Below are 23,993 nucleotides of genomic sequence, written 5' to 3'. Positions count from 1 at the left end.
CAGTAGTGTTGAATAGAAGCACTGATAGTAAGTTAACCGACTTCAAAAGAATGCTTCTACGTTGTCACTATTAAATATGATGTTTGCTATAGGTTATGGGTAGATAACCTTTAACATTTTAAAGAAGTTCCTTTCTAATTCCATGTTTTTATCATGAATGGACATTGGATTTTGACTAATTGGTAATATAGTTGTTCTCTTTAATCTGTTAATATGTAAATTGCATTAATAGACTCTAGTGTTAAACCATCCCTAAATTCCTGGGATGAATACTACTTGGTCATGTTTTATACCTTGCTGGATTCAGTTTGCTAAGATTTCAGGTAGCATATCTGTATATATGGAAATAAGTAAAATTATCCTATAATTTTATCTTCTTATACTATTCTTTTCTAGTTCATCAAGGCTGTTCTTGCTGCATAAAATTAACTGGGGTGCTCTCCCTCTTTTTCCAGTCTATGAATTAGTTTATATAGGAGAAGACTCATGTTCCTTGAAGGATAATTAGACATTATCTCTAAAACCATCTGGGCTTAATATTTTTTGAAGTTAGATTTTAAACTACTTATGCAAATTCTTTAATGGCTATAAATCTAGTTATGTTTTCTATTTCTTCAAAAGTCAGTATTGAGAAGTTATATTTTTCTATAAAATTGTCCTTTTCATCTAAATTTTAAATGTATTGCTATCATAGTACTCATAAATTTTAAAATCTCCACTATATCTGTTTTTGTCACCTTTTTTATATCTAAATTTGTCGATTTTGCTTTTATTCTTTTATTCTTGATAAGTCTTGCTAAAGATTTGTCTATCGTATTAATCCCTTTAAAGAATCATATTTTGGTTTTATCAAGTATATTATTTCTTTGTTTTTTATCTCATTAATTTCCATCCTTTATTATTTCCTTCTTTTAGTTTCTTTGAATTTACTTTTTAAAAAATTCTTAAGTAGGATCCCTAGCTCACTAATTTTCAATATTTCTTCTAAATGAATCAATTTTAGGTTATAAAATACTGCTTTAGCAGCATCCTAAAAGTTTTGATATGTAGTATTTTTCCTGTTCTTTAATTCTTAAAATCTACTTTCCAAAAAAGATTTCTTCTTTAACTCATGAATTATTGAAGTATATGTGTGTGTTAATTTCAAACCTATGAGGCATTTTTAGTTATCTCTTTGTCATTTATTTCTAATGTTATTACATTTTAGTCAGAAGAGACAGTATATTTGTATATTCTTTGGGATTTATGAAACTTGCTTTGTGGCCTAGAAAGTAGTCTTTCTTTTTTTTTTTTACTCAATTATATGTCTTAGAGATCTCTCTCCATTAAAGTATATGTATCTACCACATTAAAAAAAATAGATTGTTTATTCATTCCCCTTTAATGATAGTTTATTTCTTTCGCTACTACAAACAGCACTGCATATCTTTTTTGTGTTGTCAGTCCCTAAGATCACCCCCACATTCAGAGATTTGCTAGAGGGACTCATGGGACTTAGCATATAGTTGTACTCATAGCTAAGATTTATTACAGTGATGTAGTGAGGATACACAGCCAGGTGATGAGGGACACCTAGCAGAGTCTGGCAGGAATCCATGCACAGGCTTCTTTATGCTCTTTTTCTCCCATGAGGGGTCATACAGTGCACACTCTTCACCCAGCAACAAAAATGCAACGACATGTGTGTTATGTATCTGCCCAGGGAATCCCATTAGACTTAGCATTCAAGAATTTTGTTGGGGGCTGGTCATATAGGTACCCTATGCCTATCACATACCAAAATTCCAGACTCCCAGAAGAAAAGCAGGTTGAGCATAGATCATATTGTTTGTGTAAGTAGTCTAGGCACAGTGAACTAACCCTATTAGTTAAGGAAGGGTGGGAACACTCCCAAAATCCAAGTACCAAACACTAGTCAATATCTATCCTTGTAAGCAGACCCTTCTAAAGATAACAGCCTCAGGCCTACTATGGTAACTCTTTCTACACACCTTCTTATGCACATGCAAATATTTTTTAGAGTAGGTTGACACTACGAAGTGATGGATAATACAGTTCAGTATTGAATTAAATTGGGTAGTGCCTATGGGAAAAGATCACATAAGTTTCAAGCTAATTACTTTTAAGTGAAATTTATGATATAACCCTACTCAGTTGGGATTGCCTGTAGTTAATAAACAATATTATGTACTCTAAAAAGAGACTAAACCTTCAAATGGTAGCCTTGGTTTAAAAAAAAAGTTATCTTCATTTAGCATAACAGGGAATTGAGAAATCTTTCAGAAAGGGAGCTCATATTTGTATCATCTAATACTATAAATTAGATATTATCTGTCATCTTTGCTGCCTATGGTAAATTTTCTTTGAAGTAAAAGGTTTTTTAAAGGAATAAATTTTTATTTTTAACTTTATTTAGATTTGTAGAAAAATGCTACATCGCCACATGCTCATATTTCGACTGCCTAACTTACAGATGTTAGATGGAATTCCTGTGAATTCAGATGATAGGGCAAAAGCTGAATTTCACTTCTCTGAACTACAAGCAAAGAAAAATTTGGTAATAATTGTATTATTTACACTTTTCCTTTTAAAATATATAAATTATTAGTAAATAAACATTATATTATATCTTGTGCATTTTTACTTAAATGTTTAAACCTGGGCTATAATGTCTTTATAGATTACTTTAGTGTCTATTTAGTGATTGGCAGCTTGCTCTAGTGAATAGAGCGCACACACACAAAAGCAAGGGATGCCCCTTTTTCTAATAACATACTTTGACAAAGCAAATTATTTAAAATCTGTGTGCCTCTTGCTCAATATGAGCAATAATGCTAGAAGGTAAGAAACTATAACATATCACTTTTATAAACAGAAACTAACAATAAAACTCTTTCCACTTAGCAAATGGGAAGGGAAGGAAGGAATTCTGACCTCAACTTTGTGGACTGTGTAGTTCATCTAACAAGAAAGATGTGTGCTTCTTTTCTTGTATATTGGCAGAATAATTGAGCCTTTTACCCATGAACCCTAAAAAGATATCTGACCACTGTAGGAAAGAGATTCGAGAAAGAAGCCACAAAAGTATATCATTAGGAAATTCTGTCATTGACCACATGGATTCTTTATGACTATCCTCCAAAGACTAAATTTAACACAGAAAAGTTATGGTTTTTGAACAAAGAAGTAACATGATTAGAGCTGTGCCATTGCAAGGTTTGAGGAAAAAGAGGCTGGAGGCAGGGAAACCAGCTAAGAGGCTTTTAGAATAACCCAAGAAAGAGAGATTAAGTCTAATGGGATTCCCTGGACTAGGGTGGGGCAGTGGAGATGTGAACCTCTGATGTAAGTGAAAGCCAGAGAGTGAAGACATTAGTCAATGACAAAGATTCTTTTAAAAGTTATATTGAAGAGGAAAGAGATAAGACTACTGTAGGTGCTTTCACTGAACTCACTAGATGACCTGATACTCTATTCCCTCTGTAAAACAAACAAACCCATTCCCAGAGCACAATGAACATCTGATACTAGGAGGCTCCTCTCTAGTCCCCCTCTGCCTTCAACAACAGATTCACATATTTATCAAGAGTTGCCTGTATTTTTTCAAAAACTTATATCAGTTCTTTTACTTTAAATAAACAGATACACTATAAGTGCAAATTTTTAAATTATTCTTTCTATGTTTCTGTGAAAACCAAATGGGATACTTTGGAAAGTCTGAATAAAGACCAATCTCACACACACACACACACACAAACACACACAGTCAAATTAGTTTGGGAGAAAAAAGCCTGTAAAATATGGGAGAAAATTATAAAAATTCACACAAAATATGTAGGAAAATTATTTTTAAAAATCTAGACAGATTCTTATGTTCAATTTTTCTCCACATGTCTGTAAATTCTTGCTACTTTAAAGAAATCAAAACTGTAAATTGTAGGCAAAACTTTAAGGGTGGCTTTTTCTAAGAACAATCAGATAAAATACCAATCAAGGGATTCTTGCTTACAGAAAAGGCCTTTGCCCTTCATCAAAAGATTGGTGAGTGTATTTACTTCTATGTTTTAAATTTTTTTAAAGGATAAATATGAATTATACATATAATTCTTAATTATTCCCTGACTGTTTAATTAACCTTGACTTTTTTTGATAAACCAAGGGGCTTCTATTACAGTAGCTGCAGAGACCTGCGAGACTTACAGTTGTTCAGTGTTAAAGATTATCTAGGTTAGGCAAAGGAAATTGGTTCATTTGTGGGTTTTATCTACAAAAATTTTTCTAAAAACTATGCTTTGTGGGAAAAAAAAGTCTTAGCTACTAATCTGTATGATATAACTAAGAAAGAGCACCATCTAATGTCATCTACTGAAATTATTGTCACAGGCACCAATCTTTGAAGAGAACAAATAATCAAATAAAATGTAGTTCAGTGATTTAAGCCTCCTTTCCCTTTCTCTATTTTATATTGCTGGAGCAAGTCACTTCTTGCTTTCAGAAGTGGAAAACTAAAGGAAACTTTAGTTTCCTATTGCTGCTGTAACAAACTACCTCAAATTTAGTGGCTTGAAACAATACAAATTTATTATCTCACAATTCTGGAGGTCAGAAGTCTTACAGGACTAAAATCAAAAGTATCAGTAGGGCTGCATTCCTTCTGGAAGCTTTAAAAGACAATTTGTTCTTTGCCTTTTCAAACTTCTAGAGGCTGCATTCCTTGGCTCATGGCCCTTTTCCAGCAACGGCATCACTTTGACCTCTGCTTCCATCATCACATCTTTTCTGACCCTCATCTTCCGGCCTCCCTCTTATAAGGACCCTTATGATTGTATTGGGCCCACCTGTACAATCCAGGATAATCTCCCCATCTCAAAATCCTTAATTTAATTATGCCTGCAAAGTTCCTTTTGCCGTGTATGGTAATGTATTCACAGGTTTTGGAGATTAGGATGTGGACCTCTTTTTGAGGGGGGCATTACTCTACCTACCACACCACATATGTGAGGGCTCCAGTAAGAGACCTATAAAAATTGTCACATTAAAATTTATAAATTCTAGGGCCAGCCCCATGGCTTAGCAGTTAAGTGCACGCGCTCCACTCCTGGCGGCCCGGCTTTGGATCCCGGGCGCGCACCTACGCACCACTTCTCCAGCCATGCTGAGGCCGCGTCCCACATACAGCAACTAGAAGGATGTGCAGCTATGACATACAACTATCTACTGAGGCTTTGGGGAGAAAAAGAAAAGGAGGAGGATTGGCAATAAATGTTAGCTCAGAGCTGGTCTTCCTCAGCAAAAAGAGGAGGATTAGCACGGATGTTAGCTCAGGGCTGATTTTCCTCACAAAAAAAAAAAAAAAAAGGAGCTTAAAATTTATAAATTCTATTTTAAGGTAATGTTGGCTAAATTTGGAAAATTACATATAAATTACACATAAATTCACTAAATTACATGTAAAGAAATCACTTAGAACTTTAAAGATCCCAATTTCCCTATGTATTTTTTAATTGGTTTAATATAGCAGAAAAAGTACATAAACTCAAATATTAGTCAATGATGAGTATTTCACTAAAGAGTTTGCTGTTGGCTATTGCTTTCTTTTTCTCATAGAGTGAACTCAGGTCTTTCCCATTACTATACTATGATGTTGTCTTGAGTGATTCTAGACACCTATTCTTGCCATTTGAATCAGTGCCATTTACAAGAATTTAATTATCTTTCCACTTATTCTATATGTAAACATTTTATTTAAAAAACCTGGGGGGGGCCTGCCCAGTGGCATAGCAGTTAAGTTTGCACATTTCGCTTTGGCGGCCCAGGGTTCGCGGGTTCAGATCCTGGGCGCAGACCTACACAGCGCTCATCAAGCCATGCTGTGGCAGTATCCCACATACCAAAAAAATAGAGGAAGACTGGCACAGATGTTAGCTCAGGGCCAATCTTCCTTGCAAAAAAAAAAATTGATTCATCTATACATGGTCAGTAAAATAAAGGGGGTATTTCACGTCTTTATTTTAGAGATATCTATTTTAAGATTCAATAATAATTTTTATTTTCATGGCTAGAAAAAAATTGAGCTGTTATTTCTTTTAGCTGTTCAGGAGACACAAGAACAGAATACTTTTCAGGTTTATCAGTTCAGTCTAATGTATTTTTCTTTGTTTTAGTTGCTGCTGTTCTTTCTTTTTTAAAAGTAGATAAAGAAGGAATAAATGAAATCTGAAGTTGACCTTTAAACCAGAACATTTTGGTGCTTTCAGAACAACAATTGCCAACATTCTAGATTAGTGTTGGGAAGAAACTCCCACAACGGAATTAGTTAGGGAATTTGAGACTGGCTAGCTTTAGTAAAAGGCCTGATACCTCAGTGCTCATTACAAAGCTGCATTCTTGTTAACACTTACTGAAGTATGAAGAAAATTGGTAATTTTACACAAATGGCAAAAGCCTATATCTCTAAATAAGCTGAATCATATATTCAGAATTCATATTTTTAAAAGTGTAAACAAGGTCAGTCTAAATGAAAACAGAGCAGGCACAAATTTCTAGGGAAACCAAGAGTCTCCAGCCTAAAATACTTCGCTTCTCCATTTGCTGATTCCTGAAATTCTTTTAAAAGCCTCTTAATCCTCAACTAACTTAAAATGTAAACACTATTTAGAGTTAGCACATTCATGAAAAGTGATTCTTATAAGATGCTTTTCTTAGTTTCCATTTTATTTACTTGTTTTTGAAAAACTAATTAACTGCAAGGCATCTATGAAGTAGTATGAGGAATACAAAGATGTAGAGGATACATCTTACTGTCCAGAAATTCCTGTTCAGAAAAAGAGAAGAAACGTTACAAAGGAGAAAAGGCTTAATTCTCATTTTCTTAATTCTACACTTACCTTGGTAAGACCCTTTGGAAAGGAGGAGGTACCGTCACACTGGATCCTAGTGATGAGTACAGTGCAGGCTGAAAAGACACAACATGAGGTTCTGAGGGAGGTGAAGGGCCCGAAAGACTGGCGTTCCACAGTTTTTGCCTCGTACCAGCTCTGAGTTTAGGCAAGCGTAACTCCTGACCTAAAAAATTTGAAGTTAATCATCAAGTGGGGCTTGTGATAAGGACTAAACCTATTGATCTGAGTTTTGGAGGTGAGGTGTTCCTAACTGTTTTATTTTATTACATAGTTTATTCCTGTTACCAACTCTCTTGTGGATGGTGGATCATTTGGCCAAGTGAAAGCTCCTCCCATGAAAATAACAAACGTAATTCTGCCTGGTGGATTTAGCCACTACTTGCGATCCGACTTCACTTTTACTTCTGAAGTTGAAGGTATTTTGACAGGGAGTTTCAGACTGAATGTAAAAACATTAAATTTGAAACAAAAATCTTACTTTGATTTCTAATACTACTTAAAATTGCATGTTTTAAATTTACATTTCCTAAAATTGCATGTTTGTTCAAGTTTCATGTGGCCATTCTGATTTCAATGAGTCTATAGTATTTTTTGGTTCTGCTCAACTACTAGTATGTTGTAACTAAACATTTGCTCACAATTCGAACTTTGTGCTACTTGCACAATTATTTCCTGACATTTCTTTTCAAAGCTTTTATTTCATTTTGTGTATTTCATAGCAAATGACTACTAAGACCAGTTCATTAGTATGTCCTGGTAAAAGTAGAAATCAGAGGTTTAAAAATATTGGTAACGACAGACTCTTGGGATACGAAGGGAATCTTACCAAGAGAAGATCAGACTTTATCCTTGAAACTACAAGTAAAATATTTGTGAAGCTAATGCTAGGGAAGAGTTTCAAGAGGTAGAGCTCTCAAGGAGTGAGTATATTAAAAGAACAGAGCGTGAAAATGGTTCATTCTATTATATACATTTTAATTCAGGCTAGATCAAGTCTTTTCCCTAATTCCAGATCTTCACTCAGTATCATTTTGGTGAAATTGGGGGAAGCTACTCCTTCTCTGAGGGCTCCCCTCTTCCATTCCTTTTAATATCCCACTTTGCCTCAGACCACTGTTAGACAATAAAACTGAACATCACAATAATTATAAAATGACCTAAGAGCCTACTAAGAATAGTAAATTGCTCTATGTGATTATTTTTAAAGGAAATTCAGTTAAAAGAAACCTAACATAGTTTACTCTGTTATTTTTTGTTTAACTTATTTTTCATACTTCTACATACTTATGGCTTCAAGGTTTTAATGATAGTGAGAATGTTTATGCTTTGTCCAATAGATATAACTATCAGTAAAAGTGAACATACAAAGTTGTTATTAGTCTCCTTAACAGTACAATGTCATCTTCAGGAATGTCGTCAATATCTTTTTTTGGCATTAGTTCAACCCTGGATTCATCTCTATAACTTCCTCCTCAGATATCTTTCTTCAAGATTCGTTGTGTAACTACATTTTAGGATTTTTCTGGAAAAGTCCTGTAATTTCTTTCCTATTTTCTGACTATGTTGCCCCACTTTTTATTTTGAAAAGTATGGTCACTTCATGTGTTCATTTATTACAGCACACAGCTCTGGATATTTATATTTTTAAAAATTACCTAGAAAGAATCAAATTGATTCACTAGCTCAGAGAAATTTAAGGAGCATTAAGTGCTAGAAATATATTCCAATTCTATATTTTTATTTAAAATTTTTAATTCACGTTATAAGACATGTATAATATAAATTCAGCTGAAGACCACCAAACTTTATTACTTAATTTATTTTATTACTTAATGCTTCTCATTGTTTCACAATTCCTAATTTCAGACAAAAAAAACAAGAATGCAGGGATTCTGACAGATAATCCTCGGAGCATCCATGCAGAAATAGCTTTTCGGCAACTCAGAGGGATAAATCTCTCTCCATCTCTTTTATCACATCAGAATATGGCATCTCCAACTGCACAAATGTACCAGAGCAACCAAAACGAGGAAAGGTAAAGCTATTCTGTGTTTTAATATCATTTCTCATCATTTAAAAAAAAAACCTCCCCATATTTGCTAGTCACGTATAAAAACAGGAAATATTGTTATATACTATTATATATTTACTCTGAGAGCTGGATAAACTGTCAGATAACATAAGGCTTCTTCTCCCACATTCACCAAACCTTTCCCAAAGTCCAGTATATTTACATCATAATTCAAAAAGGCTTAGAATTGGCTATCAAGGTAGAATAGTGCTTACCTAGGACTTATGTGAGGGAACACGGAAATAATTACATGGGAACTACTTTTAATTGTATTCACTCCCAAGTCACTTCTAGTCACTGAATACGCAAAGCAGTTCACTTATATTTTGAACAGCAGATAAATTCAACTCTCCGAAATCACAAAGGCCGAGAATTTTGTAAATGCTTCAAACCTCTCCTTATAGTTCCCACTTGCCCTTGCTCTAGTCTGGCCCTAGTGCCCAGCTCACTGCTTAAGAACCTGCTACTTCTCATTAAGAATCCACTCTGCTGCTCAACACCTGTCCGCCTAGATTTCCCATTATCACTTGTCCCCAGCTCTTTGTAGCCAAGCTCCAGCTCTTCTATTAGAGTAACCTGCACAGCAGCAGATCCTGGCTCTTACCCTGCTGACTTCCCTGCTATAATCAGTCATGTCCCACTGAGTCCTCGGGATAACCCAAATTTAGATAGCCAAAAATAGGATCATTTTCTCTTTTGTATTGTTTTTTTGAAATTGTACACATATAGAATACAGAAAGTATTTACTGCAGAATTACCTTAAGTTAGATGATCTATTAAGAAATTTAATCACCATTATTTGACTCATAAATATTTTATTCCTGACAGAATTCCTGGCAGCCACTTTCCAAGATCAAATCGAATGTAACAGCCTAAAGAGAAATGAGCACACACCAAGAAACCTATTTCTGTTTAGTAGTTGTGCAAAAATTAGCAGACAGTGGTGTTGGAAAAAAACAGGATAATCAAGTTACTTATGTTACTGAAGCACTTCAGTTCCATATGAACATAATCTCTATCACCCTGGGGAATTTTAACATCACCTCTCTGAACCTTTCTTTATGGTTATCTTAAGTATTTGTTTGAATTTCTCTATTAGAAAAATCATAAACTATTATATAACAATTTGAAAAGATACAAGTGACATAAACTTCAGAGAATCAAATATTTAGTCATGGTATTGGAAGCATTTAGTTACAAAATCTCATTATGGCCTGTCATGTGAAGATACTTAGAAAAGGTAAGTTTAGGAAATAACATACTTTATTTGTAGAATATGTGTTCATTTGGGGTTACCTAAAACTAACGCATACATTTCTTACTAAACACAATTATTACTAAAGCAAGTTGAGTTTTGCTAGTTGAACTACAGATTAGTTTTTTAGGACTATACTTCGAAAAAATTACCCTTAAACCAGGTCTCCCCTAAGAATTGTTTAGAGATGCAAATCATTGGCATCTTAGTACTTCCTGAAGGTGGCTAACCGTGGGTGCAACCAGTCATTCATGCTCTAAGAATAAGAGTACTATTTCATACATAAAATTCATTAATTGTGCCCATAGTGATATAATTTTACAAGCTGTTTTAGGCTAAAAGGAACACATGGTCAAACTGAAAAGAAAACGTGTTCAAATGAGTGGACATATTTAAAATATGGACCCTTAATTATATTTCACTGGAAATAATTTTTATAAAATATTACATTGTATAGTACTAGGACATATCACAAATCAATCAAATATGGTTTTCAATTTGCTGTTTATTTGTTAAATACAGTTCTTTAAATTAATGACTACATTGCCAATCATACTTTGATATAAATGGGCTCCATGATTCATGAAGTATTATATTTAAATTTTCCAAGTATTGTTTCAACACTGCATGTGATTTTCATATTATTTTATATATTCCTTACATGAAAATAAATTATTTTTACTAAAATATTTGTATTTTATAATCTATCTGGAAATAGTTTTAAAGATATTTTGGAAACTATCTAATTCCAATGTGTATGCAACAGTTTTGCATCTTTTCTTCTTTAAATGCTGTATATTTGTAATCTAATCATGTAAGATTTAAAATTTCAAACCTAATACAGATTGATTTTACACTTAATGTGGTTTTTAAACAACTATTACTTTTAGGTGGAAATAGGATCCTTTGTATAAAAAACAACTATGCAGTTCTTAAGATGTCCAGAAGATGTCTTTGTTGCCCTTTAGTTTTGACAACTCCTTTCATTACAGAGTTGTAATAAGAGTCTGCTCTTCACTATTTGTTACTAACTTGGCATCATCTGCTTTTTTCTCTTATCATTATGTATAAATTAAATACTGAATATATGTTACTTTTATAATAAAAAGTATCTTTTTAAATAATAACCTGAGTGGGGAAAAATAAATTTAACAAGTTTTCAATGGAGAAAAATTTACAATAGAAAATTATAAAGCAGGAAAAATATAACTCATTGTCCAGCATCCACTTAACATTTGGCATATTTTCTTTTACCATTTTTCATATGCATTTGTAATATATTTCAGATCTATCATTTGATTTTTATGTACACATTGTTAAATTTTGAGATATCATTTCTATTATAAATTTTTAATTACATTTGAATTTCTTCTTCAAAGTAAATTAATTTGTAATATACAATTTGATAATAAACATGTATTTAGGTCTTGCTAGGTGCTGTACAGAAAACAAATACAGACCCAATCTTAATAACATTTTTACATAAATATCCAATAGGTAATTTCACATAAAAGCAATGAGGGAGAATGATGACTCAGATAAATTGGCACAGTGGCTCTGAAGGTTTTTCTGCCATGATAGCAGATGACACTGACATGATGTACAACATACTCCCCCGGGAATGCCTAGATAGTTTAAGCCATTGGTTATGTGCAGTTCATAAAGCAACAGTTCTAACTTCATCTCCTTCCTATTCAACAAAACAAATGACAATGTAATTGAATATAAGGGCTGTTTTTACAGGAGTGACTTTAGATCTGCTCTAAATTATTTTTTTAAATAAATCACTCACAAACTGTGAAATTTTAGTTATAGTTACAAATTATTTGTAACACATGTCACAAGTGATTGCAACAAAACAGGCAGGTAGTGCTTTAAATTTACAAACCACTAGCCCATATTTTACATGGTGTATCCTAACAACACACCTATGAAGTAGATATGACATATACACTGTGTCCATTCAGAGATAATGAAACTGGCTTAAAAGAAAAAGAGTAGATATCACACCAAATCCCAGATTTTTTTCAACTCCAAATTCATTGCTTTTTCCATCACTGCAAGTGAATTGACATTTAATTATTACTAATGTGCTATTTAATCAGCTGTTGTAGAGCCCTAGTGTATGGAATGAAACTATTTATTAATTCTCTTCCAGTGTATTTAGCTTAGGGAAAATGTATAATTTCTATAGTAAAATTAGTTCTTTGCTCCCAGCCAATGTCTTGATAGATTTATTTTGCATGCATTCATATGTGTGATTATATGACACGTTTTAAATTAAAGGACAATTCCACAAGCAATCTGGAAAGCTAAAGTTTAGGGCATTTTAACTACAGATTTGGAGTCTACAGTGCTGAACTGAATATAAATGATGTCAAAGTGATCTTCTGATTTCTGTATATGAAGATTGACACTAATTACGTAATTGTTCAATAAGATCTTTATTGTTTACTTCTATTTTTATAGTTCTGAATTTCTCTATTGACACAAAATTAACTATGGTTGTGAACATATTTTTGCCTAGAATATTTAGTGTGCACTGTGCATGTGTGTTTGCACTAGTGACTAGTTTTAAAACTCATGACTAGTTTTAAAATAATCCTTATTTTTAAGTAACATGTCACTTCACTATTTATTCATAAGCTAGCATACATTATAAGAAGTGTTTAATGTTTTAAAACATTAGGTCTTATTGTTAATCATGCTATAGGCTCTTAGCTTCAATTAAATGTTACTTACATAAAAAGAAGTAAATTATTTATAGTTCTGTAAGAGTAGAAGCAAGCACTTATGGCCAAGTTCTGTTGGTTATTCAGTGAATCTAATCAAATCAGTTTTTTTTATTGGATAGAAACTGGCTGATTTTTTGATTCTTCTGCTATGAAACTTAGAGCTTCAGGACGACCTCCAAGTACTTAACTACTTTTCTTGTTCATCTCTCTGCACTTTGCCCCATTATTGAAATATTTTTAAAGAAAAATCTATACCGAATTGCAATTTTCGTTTGTAGTTACCTTTTAGAACTAGGTCAGCAAGAAGTAGACAGTTATTTTATTAGTAATATTTTATTTCTACAAGTTTTTATCTTATAAAAATATGAATTATAATATTCTATTCTTTTTCTTTCATTTGTGAATAAAATTGTTTTGTAAACTACTGAAAAGACATTTCTCAGACCCAATTTGTACATTTTTTTATCTTAAAATTTTGTTTTGGTGATGATTTTTTCTTATAATTAAAATAAAATGAAGATTTTATAGCAAAAACATGAAATGCTGTAACCTGAAAATAGAATAGTATATTGAAAGGAACTTAGAAGTAGCTTTGAAAGTTAATTACCTGAAATCAAATTATTTACCATTTATGTTTTATTTATTAGGCCTTACGTTACCTATATGCTCTTTTAGGTAAATCAAAAAGCCAATTCATTCAACATCATCATTTTCCATATAAAATACCTAAAACGCTAATTTTAAAATTAGAATAGATTTTTCCTTATATTGTATTGTTAAAAATAAAGAGTATTTCCATATGTTCTGAATAAAAATCCGCTGGGATTTTTGGTAACTTTTTTTAATTAATTACATTTTGATAAAATATCAAATTAGATGTGAAGTATTTTTCACAAATAGTATTCTACATTTTCATCCGGTTTTTAATTTTTTAAATTCTAATTAGCTTGTAAACGTCTAAAACTATTTCATACCAGCAGAGTTCCATTTTTAAACATTACAAATAGGAAAAAAGGTTAGTGATCTTACTATTTTTGTAAAACATTTATAGTTTACGGTTTTATAAACCATTTATGGTTACATTAATTTTTTATAACAATATCTATATTTTAAATAGAAAAAAATTAAGGTCATGTGGTTTAAAACCTGTAGATTTTAATCGTCGACCTGCATGTTTTACATCTTGCTTATTGTAAAGCATTATTTTTCTCTAGAAAATGTTTTAGATAATTTTAGTAGTTTGCCTCTACTATTAGTTCCATCTTTAATTTTAACATAATGCCCCCCCTCTACTCTCTCCTCCCCCGACTGTTTTAAAAGTATGTTTTTCAAAGAACAACCAAAAAAGACTAATCTGTAAATATATATCAATAACATTTTTAAGTTTCCAATTATTTCTTATTCCTTCCTGTCAATTTGGCTGAAAACAGGTATTTACAAACACTGGCAGCCTACTTTCTTGTGGCCTTTCATTTTTTTATGAAGTACTTTAAAAGAGTTCAATCAACCTTAATGGTGCCTTTTTAGTTAAGGAAATAGAATGGGGAGAAGTCAATTTGAGCTCCCAGACGAACAAGTGTCTTCAGAAAGAATAGGCATAAATGGGTTTAGAAAACGGAGAGAGCAAGTAAAATGCAGTGCGCAGAGCGCTCAGGGGGCCAGACACAACAGGAGCAGCAAACACTGCAGAGCCTGTTACGCTACATACAGTTGGAACAATGGACTTGACCCAGCCATCTATGTTCAACCGTCAAAAGACAGGTGAAACGCAAGCTGGAATCTAGAGTGTTGAGGAGCAGTAGAATGAAGAGCTTTGAATCTAAAGAGAATAAATGCAGTCATTCAAGAGGATGGAAATGAAGTCAAAATTGGCATATTTCACCGGTTAATTTACCTTGTGAAGAACTCTGTTCAGTTTTAGGTATTACGCCATTATTAGGAACAAAATAGTCTTTAAATTAGCACCCTGGGAGTTTTTAAGCAACAACATAGTGTACATCTGTGAATTTATGTATACATACACATACACATGCAAATAAAAATACAACATATAGGTCTCATATTGTAGCAATTTAATATTATAGTCTATAGCAATCAGTACACTATATATGTCAAACTTCTTGTCTTCCCAAAACAAAAAAGGCTAATTTAGAGTTAGTAGCAAAAGTGTAATTGTACAATTACAAAAACTTGAAAAAGAAAACTAATCTAGAGAACATATGTAACTCACAGAATAGAATACTTTGGAATGATTGAATGGCTTAATTTTTTTTTTAATTAGCTGTAAGTCAATCAGAAGACTTGTTTTGTACATTTTGGGAAAGATTTTATTAAATGTACTGATATACTTTCCTTCTTTAGTAAGTAGAATAAATTAAATAAAATATTATTTTCAATGATTTACAGTGCCTCAGGGTGATTGTTGCAAATGATTTACAATTTTTGGGACTTGTAGCTGAAGAAAAGTGGGTAGAATGGGTCCTGAATTGAAGCTATAACCTTGGAATTTGCTTACGGCCAAGATCCCTGATTTGTGCTTTTGTCTTCTGGCTTGCTTTTTGAGTGTGTTCCTTCAATTACTAAGATGCTGAAATAATTTTTCAAGTTAGGTGGAGGTTCTAATATTTTCATGTGTAGTGAACTGAAGCATTACTATATTGTTATATTATGCTTTGAATGAAGTTAGGAGCATATTTCTGGAAATAGATCTAAAACCTCTATAAATAGAAACTAAATAAAACTAAAGCCCGAACATCTGTTAATGTTAATGGGTTAGGCCATGGTTAACTCTGAAAAAGAATAACTATGAGAATGTCAGCCACATAATTGTCATCCTTTAACAGTTCTGTTATTAAATATTTTAGATACCTATTTATTCATTTTAAGACTTAGCATTAACTGATTAATATTGACCTTATCAAGAATTTAAACAACAGCTACAACAGACTTCAGAAACAGTGAAGATTTCCTAGCATCATGAAACTGTTTTAATTTAATGCTATTTCCAGATGTTTTTTCAATGCATTGTAAGAAAATAAGAGTAGAAATATGTACTTACAACATAAGTATTTCAGTCACCTCAATATTTAGAAGAGAAATGATAGTAAAAAAAAGCTATTCAAGATAATAAAAGCCAAACTTTTTAAAGAGCATTATTTTCATGGAGGAAACAAAAATGAAAAAAATTAGTTTTTGGTTGGACACCACTTTTCTCTTATAACTCAAAAATAACTTTAAAAAGTGAGATATTTGTTTCTAATATTAGATCTTGCATATTTTTTGATCAGTTATTTTAAATTATATTCAAGAGATCAGTAAAGACTACTATTATGAGCCTAGATGGGGAAAATCAAATGAAAACAAAGCAGAATATTGGTATCTAGAGTTATTTTATTCATATGGGTTATAAATAAGCATGAATTCCCTTACTGGATCATAAACATTTATTTTACCTTGAAATCAATTAATATTTACATACTGTTTTATTTTCCACTGAATTTTGTAATTTTATTCATTATGTTTATGGTCATTTCCTGATGTCTGGGTAGGGAAAGAGCAAAAATGATTTTTAAAAAAATTTTAAGTCAAATCTACTCACTAATTTAATTGAAGGTATAAGATTGTGTCAAAATATTAAAAACGTGAACAGACATTTTTCCAAAGAAGATATACAGGTGGCCAACAGGCACATGAACAGATATTCAACATCACTAATTAAGAGGGAAATGCAAATCAAAACCACAATGAGATATCCCCTCACGCCCATCAGAATGGCTATTACTAAAAAAGACAAGAAACAACAAGTGTTGCAGAGGATATGGAGAAAAGGGAATGTGGGAATGTAAACTGCTGCAGCCACTATGGAAAACAGTATGAAGATTCCTCAAAAAATTAAAAATAGAACTACCATATGATCCAGCTTTTCCACTTCTGGGTATTTATCCAAAGAACACAAAACCACTAATTCAAAAAGATATGTGTACCCCTATGTTCATGGCAGGATTGTTCCCAATGGGCAAGACTTGGAAACAACCTAAGTGCCCATCAATGGATGAATGGATGAAGAGGATGTGGTATATATATATGCAATAGAATACTACTCAGTCATAAAAAAAGATGAAATCTTGCCATTTGTGACAAGAAGAATGGACCTTGAGGGTATTATGCTAAGCGAAGTAAGTCAGATGGAGAAAGCCAAATATCATATGATTTCACTCATATGTGGAAGATTAAAAAACAACAAATAAACATAGAGATTAGATTGGTGATTACCAGAGGGGAAGTGGGGAGAGAAGAGGGCAAAAGGGGTAAAAGGGCACATGTGTACGGTGACAGATGGCGACTAGACTTTTGATGGTGAACACAATGTAGTCTATACAGAAATCAAAATATAATGATGTACACCTGAAATTTATATAATGTTATAAACCAATGTTACCTCAATAAAAATAAATTTTGAAAAATATATTAAAAATTTATGGGCTTAAAGTTTCAAAAAATTGATACCATTCCTTTGATATAAATCCACTTATTCATTTTTATGTGTGACCAAGCCTAGCACAGTTGAATGGCCTGTGTATTAAAGAGGTAAGCACATGAATAATGTTATAGCAAAGAATACACACACAACTAACAAAAAGAATGATATAAATCAAAGAGCTGTCCTCCTACATACTAGATCACTTCTATTTCATGACATTGTACTTTTGCTGTTCTTTTACATTTATAAAAATGTATACCTCACCATCTGGGAGACTGAAAAATCAGTTACGTACAGTCTCTTATCGAATCTTCTGTTGAATATATCAGTATAATAGAGAAAACAATGTCAGAACCAACCCCCAAGATCTATGAAGTTATTTCCCCCAGGAGTTGCAAACTTAGAAGACTTCAGGGACCTGTCACATAACCTAAATGAAGGAGGCCAGATATAAGAAAAATTAACAGCCAGAAATATAATTAACTGCACTTTTACTGAAATAAAATGTGCTAGTTTCCATTTGCCCTTCCAGATCATGCCCTCTCTCCTTTTGCATGTGGCTCTAGAGAATGACTTATAGATGACATCAACCACGGTTCTTTGTCTCTCTAGCTGGCAGTTGGCTTTAGCCAATGGAAGACAACGGCAGTATATCAAAGAGTGGGAGAAGAGTGCGATTTAGGCTTTAGTAGTTACTGTATTCCTTTACAAGGACCGCAGCTCCTCTTGGGCTCGCCTAAAACTCTCTGGATTCTAGCAAACTCTCCCTCCTCTTATACCTTTCAGGCCTAAGGCTGTTGCATGTTTGTAATGCTTCACCAACCCTGGTTCATTTCCTTTAATCCCATCCATACTTTTGGAATAGTCCCTTCATCCTCAGTGGCCCTATTTGACCGTGCCACCTCTTTCCTGCTGAGACCCTAGTACATATAGTACCTAACATGACATAAACATGTATGATATTGGGGATTGTATTGAAAATTCAAAATGGGAAAAAAAAAAAAATGAAAAAGCTGAACTAATTGTTTTCTTTTATAATTCATTACTCATCTGGTTTGGAACTAGACACCTGACACCTTTTTGTTCTATAGCAAGATGTTAATGCCAGGTTGGAGTTGTAATGTGCAGCATGGACCACAGACTTGAATTCTGGGAGCCATATTTTTTTAATTAGTCTCATAACCAAATAAAATGTGTTCACAAATGTAGGAAGTTTAATTATGGGTAAAATCTTTGCACAAGTTTTTATGTTACTCCTGTGATGTTTGTAGAATTCTGGTATTCCAATGTCACTTTATTTAATTTTAAATTCACTAAATTCCATTTAGAACTATTCACTCTCACTGTCAGTATTGAGAAAGACTAACTGGACAATGTTAGTACATCTTCATAAAATTCAAAATCATGTAAACATTGGAATCTAGTCTATAACTCCGTGTTGTTAGGAGTGTCATACAGGCCATCACTTGCTTTTCTGGAAATTAATTTCAGCATAAGTAAGAGGGCCAGATTATTCCTTGTCAAACTTGCAAAGATAAAATTTCTCTAAGATTGAGTAAAGTGAACCATATGTCTGTGTAACTACTAGTGAATGTCTTTCCAGAGAAATTTTCATAGCGCTTAGATGTAATTATCAGCCCAAAAGGCTGCCCTTAAATCAATCTTCATTAGTGATCTGAGCCAAGAATTTTGTGGATGATATGCACAAATCAATTTTTCTAGTTGAGAAAACTTCAAAACCATGCTTGACTAAGCACTAAACCTAATGTGTAGCAGAGCAATCTATAGTATTGTGCATCCGGTTTATTAAGCTCCCAGCCTGACTCCACCCCCAATTATACTGTGGATTTTTTTCCCCAATTGTAGGTAATTTTCTATTTTTGGCTGAGAGCCTAAAGAATTCTTTTTCTTGGGGGCCGGCCCGGTGGTGCAAGCGGTTGGGTGCGCGCTCCGCTGAGGCAGCCCGTGTTCGCCAGTTTGGATCCCGGGCACGCACAGGCACACTGCTTGGCAAGCCATGCTGTGGCGGCGTCCCATATAAAGTGGAGGAAGATGGGCACGGATGTTAGCCCAGGGCCAGTCTTCCTCAGCAAAAAAACCAGGAGGATTGGCAGATGTTAGCACAGGGCTGATCTCCTCACAAAAAAGAAAAAAAGAGAATTCTTTTTCTTTATCCTTAGAGCTTATTAACTATAGCTGTTAGTCATGCTCCAGAATTTTTCTGTTTCTCTTATTGGCAGCCGGTATTTGAAGTTTATAGTTAGGTCCTTCTTTTTGGTTGTTGATGGTGAATTTTTTTGTTGTTTCTGTTGCTGTAGTTGGTAGTTGTTATGTTAGAAATTGAGGGACAGTGATTCATTTCCCTATGCTAATCCAGAAGTTTCTACATGAAGATTTCATGTCTTTTCTAAACACAAAAATAATTCATGTTCTACCTTAGTGTCCAAAATGCTGAGTAAAGTTATATTAATCTAAAGGGAACCTAGTGTGTTTTAGTTTTTATCAAGGTTAGTAGAAATAAAATGATTTTGATTAGTAAATTTAAGAAAGTGTATACATAGATACTTTGAGGAAAGTTAGACAAAACAGGAAAACAAACAGAAGTATAGAATGTTTTACATTTTTTCAACCCAAGGAGTGAGAGAGCTAAGCATACTACCAAGGATTAAGGTTTTGGTAAAGGCTAACCTCCTCATGACCACTCTTGGTTGTCCTGGTAATGGGAGCCCCACTATATGAAAGTGGTATTATAGTGAAGAAAAAACCCAACCCATGCACATGAACTACATAAGACTTAAAGGTAAAGTAACTCATGGTCTGGCTAGCTCTACCTTGGGGGAAGGTCTGGGGATGAGTTTGAGAGTGGTTGTGCTGTATATAAAGAATCAGATGATGTAATCAAGTGCTAGGTAACCACAGTACCTTATCCGTTGTACCAATGGCCATCACAACCTAGAAGGGGTTTTGAATTGATAAAATGAAGGAGCTTATTGTCTTCTTATCCAGTGTAAGTTAACTGGAGATTTAGAGAATTCTAGCTCCTTGTTGCTTATATAGCTTCCCCCATCCTTTGCTATGGGCCAAGATTTATTCTGCACAAAAAGTGGGCTTAGAACTAAGAGTCAACGCAGAAGTTCCTTGCTCCCATAAAGAATCATACTGACCCAACAAATAGAGAGAAAACTGGATCTTATACCTGTGCTCTTCCTAGCAGAAGTAGAAAATGCCACAAATAATTTAACATTTGCACACAACTTTTCTTGTAATTTTCACAAAACATCTCAGCCATTTCTTTAACCTACTGATGAAAAGAATTTCCAATCAGGTTCACATTTACAGATCTTTGTTTCTACTCAGAATACATAATTTTCTCCTGCATTCACTAGACTGTGTGGTATAATCAGAAATGTATTTGGTCTTTGTCTCTGGTTCCTAGCACAAAACTCCAAAAACGTATGGAATTTCCTGAGTGATCGGAGTGTTTTTTGTCATTCACAAGGAGCCCCTTTAGAGCACACCTGAGTTTATGCTAATGCGGTGACTCGGAGTGGGGCTCCTAGATAGCATTAGGATAGAGCCAGTCATCAGAAAGACCAAGTGATTAGAGGGTTGGGACTTTCAGCCCCACCCCCACCTGGGAAGGGGATGGGGGGGTGAGGGCTAGGGGTTAAGGATCTATAACTCTTGAACAAGGAGAGTTTCATGAACTTCCAGGTTGGTGAACACATCCACGCGGTGGGAGGGTGGTGCACCCAGTTCTATGGGGACAGAAGCTCCTGTGCTTGCACCCCTTCGGGACCCCATCCTATGTACCTCTTCATTTGGCTGTTCATCTGTTCATCCTTTATAACATCTTTTATAATAAACTGGTAAACACAAGTAAAGGTTTCTCTTGAGTTCTGTGAGTCACTCTAGCAAATTAATCGAACCTGAGGAGAGGTTTGTGGGAACCTCCAATTTACAGCTAGTTCATCAGAAGCAAAGGTAACAACCTAAACTTGAAGTTGGTGTCCGAAGTGGGGCCAGTCTTGTGAGACTGAGCCCTTAACCTATGGGATCTGATGCTATCTTCAGATAGATAGTGTCAGAATCAAGTTAAATTTGTAGTACACCCAGTCAGTGTCCACTGAGAATTGGAGAATTGCTTCGTGGTGTGGAAAAAACACATCGGAACATGCAAAGAATACTGATGACTATGGCAAACACCACAGTAATAATTGTTGCAGATAAAAATCATCTATGGATACTAAAATTAGTAGATGGCAGTATAAACAAGATATTTAAATGGTCTCTAAGAATTTCCTCACAAGATACTTTTTTGTTGTTTTTTGTTTGTTTGTTTGAGGAAGATTGGCCCTGAGCTAACATCTGTTGCCAATCTTCCTCTTTTTCTTTTTTCTCCCCGAAGCCCCAGTACATAGTTGTATATCCTAGTTGTGGGTCCTTCTAGTTCTTCCATGTGGGATGCCACCTCAGCATGGCTTGATGAGTGATGAGTAGGTCCGCACCCAGGATCCGAACCAGCGAACCCCAGGCCGCCAAAGCAGAACACACAAACTTAACCACTGTGCCACCGGGCCAGCCCCACAAGATATTTTTTAATTACAAATAGAAAAATAGTAACCTTGCAGTGGAAAAACTTGGTAAACACCACTTTAACTTAGTGACCAAAGTTAACATCACCAATAATAAACATCAATATCCTGATATGATGCACCGATAAGGGCACATCAGTTCTGTGGTATTCTTGCCAAAAATACATAATCTGATCATGAGAAAATAACCAGACAAACCCAAACTAAGGGATCTTCTACATATAACTGGCCAATAACTCTTCAAAAGGGTCAAGAGCATTGAATGAGGGAAAACTGAGGAACTGCCACAGATTGGAGGAAACTAAGGTGACATAACAACTAAGTGTAATATGTGGGATTCTGAATTGGATCTTTGACCAGAAAAAGGACAGTAATGGGAAAACTGGTGAACTTTGATAAGGTCTACAGATTAGTTAACAGTATGTATCATTGTTAATTGCTTGGTTTCAGTCATTGTTCTGTTACATAAAATGTTATGTAAAATGTTAACATTGGGGGAAGCTGGGTGAAGGGAAGTGCATTATTTTGCAAATTTCTATATGTTCAAAATTATTTCTTTTAAAAAAAGAATTTTAAATGTTAATTTTTGACAATGTTCCTGATTCAAATTGTCATTTTACTGATGCTTATGTGTAGGAGCAAAACTATCAGGGAGTAGGCCCAAATACCACTGTAGTTCACACATTCTTCATGAAGTTGGGGATTCAAGAAGGTCTTAGGGATCTTCTGTATTTTATTTTCATATCACAATCTATGAGTATACAGCTTAAAATATGGATTCCTTTTATAAGAACTTATTATGAAGCCATATTTTGAAAATAATTGAATTAACAGCAATTTTTGGTAAGAAAATTGAACCACTTTATTCAAGCAATTGGAGAAATTATACAATAAAAACTGTATAATTACAAAAAAATAAGATTTTTATCACAAAAACAACTTGCTCTAAGATTTTAGTATACTAATTAATTGAATTAAAAATGTACAAAGTAGTACTAGAACATAAAATAAATTATGTCTTAGCTAGAAAGATGAGAAATTAGAGACAGAGGTAAAAGAAATGGAAATTAAAGAGAAGACAGTTAGTTACCTCTCAGTGTCTGTTCTGTCATTCTCCTTTAGTAAAAGAACTCCGATTAGCTAGCCACTGTGCTTCCCTTGCAGCTAAGTGTGGCCATTTGTTTTTGCCAATGACATACATGTAGTAGCGTTGTATGGAGACTTCTAGGAAGTTCCTTTCCTTAAAAAGGAAAGGAAAACAATTTCCCTTCCCTTCATCTTGTGACTTTGAACGAGAATATGATGGAGGAGCTCTAGCTGGATCAGGAGGAAAAGAAAAAGCCCCTAGGGATGATGGCATAGTAAACTGGACTGCCCCACCAGCCCATGGAACTGCCATACTGACCCCTGGAATACCTAAATCCAAACTTACATGGCAAAGAAATAAATTTATACCTTGTTAAACCATTGTTGTCATGATTTCTGTTACCTGAAGCTCAATCTTATCCTGATATAGGAGACATTATCCTATATCAGGATAACATTCCCAGAAAAGAGATGAGAAGAACATTTGTATTAAAATTTTAGCAGATACAACTCAATGATAAATGAGAAAGAGAGCAAAGAAGAAATGTAGATGATGTTAGAGAAGAGTATAAAATGGAGGATGTAAAAAATGAAGGCAACAACTGGTTCTGAATGAGTCATATTACAAGGTCACTGCAAGTGGTCTCAAGTCAATAAAAAAGGCAGGGCCATAAAGGAATAAACTCTAGAATCTGGAGCTATTAAATACATTAAGAAGATGAAAAAAGGAATCATACTTAAATTCACCAATGATTAGCACCTTAGAGAAAATAATTATACTTCAAAATACCTTGGCTAAAAATTTGAGAATGTACCAGTCAGTGGTTTTGGTTGCAAGGAAAAGAAAATTACGCTGGTTAACTTAAACA

At 33.8% G+C, this 23,993-nt stretch overlaps 1 protein-coding gene across 1 annotated transcript in view; it reads left to right on the top strand.

The window, feature by feature from the left end:
- The window catches only part of LRRC9 (leucine rich repeat containing 9), a 122,676-nt gene extending 113,559 nt beyond the window's left edge, over positions 1–9,117 (top strand). Inside the window, exons 30-32 of the mRNA XM_087448426.1 lie at positions 2,417–2,557; positions 7,174–7,318; positions 8,769–9,117. Coding sequence (XP_087304552.1) covers positions 2,417–2,557; positions 7,174–7,318; positions 8,769–8,941 — 459 coding nt within the window. The 3' untranslated portion in view covers positions 8,942–9,117. The remainder of the gene's footprint in view (positions 1–2,416; positions 2,558–7,173; positions 7,319–8,768) is intronic.
- Positions 9,118–23,993: the final 14,876 nt, after the last annotated feature.

This window comes from Ceratotherium simum, chromosome 24 (assembly GCF_057802395.1).
Source record: "Ceratotherium simum simum isolate JZ-2026a chromosome 24, ASM5780239v1, whole genome shotgun sequence".
NCBI lineage: Eukaryota > Metazoa > Chordata > Mammalia > Perissodactyla > Rhinocerotidae > Ceratotherium > Ceratotherium simum.
This window is presented reverse-complemented; position numbering and strand designations above follow the sequence as displayed.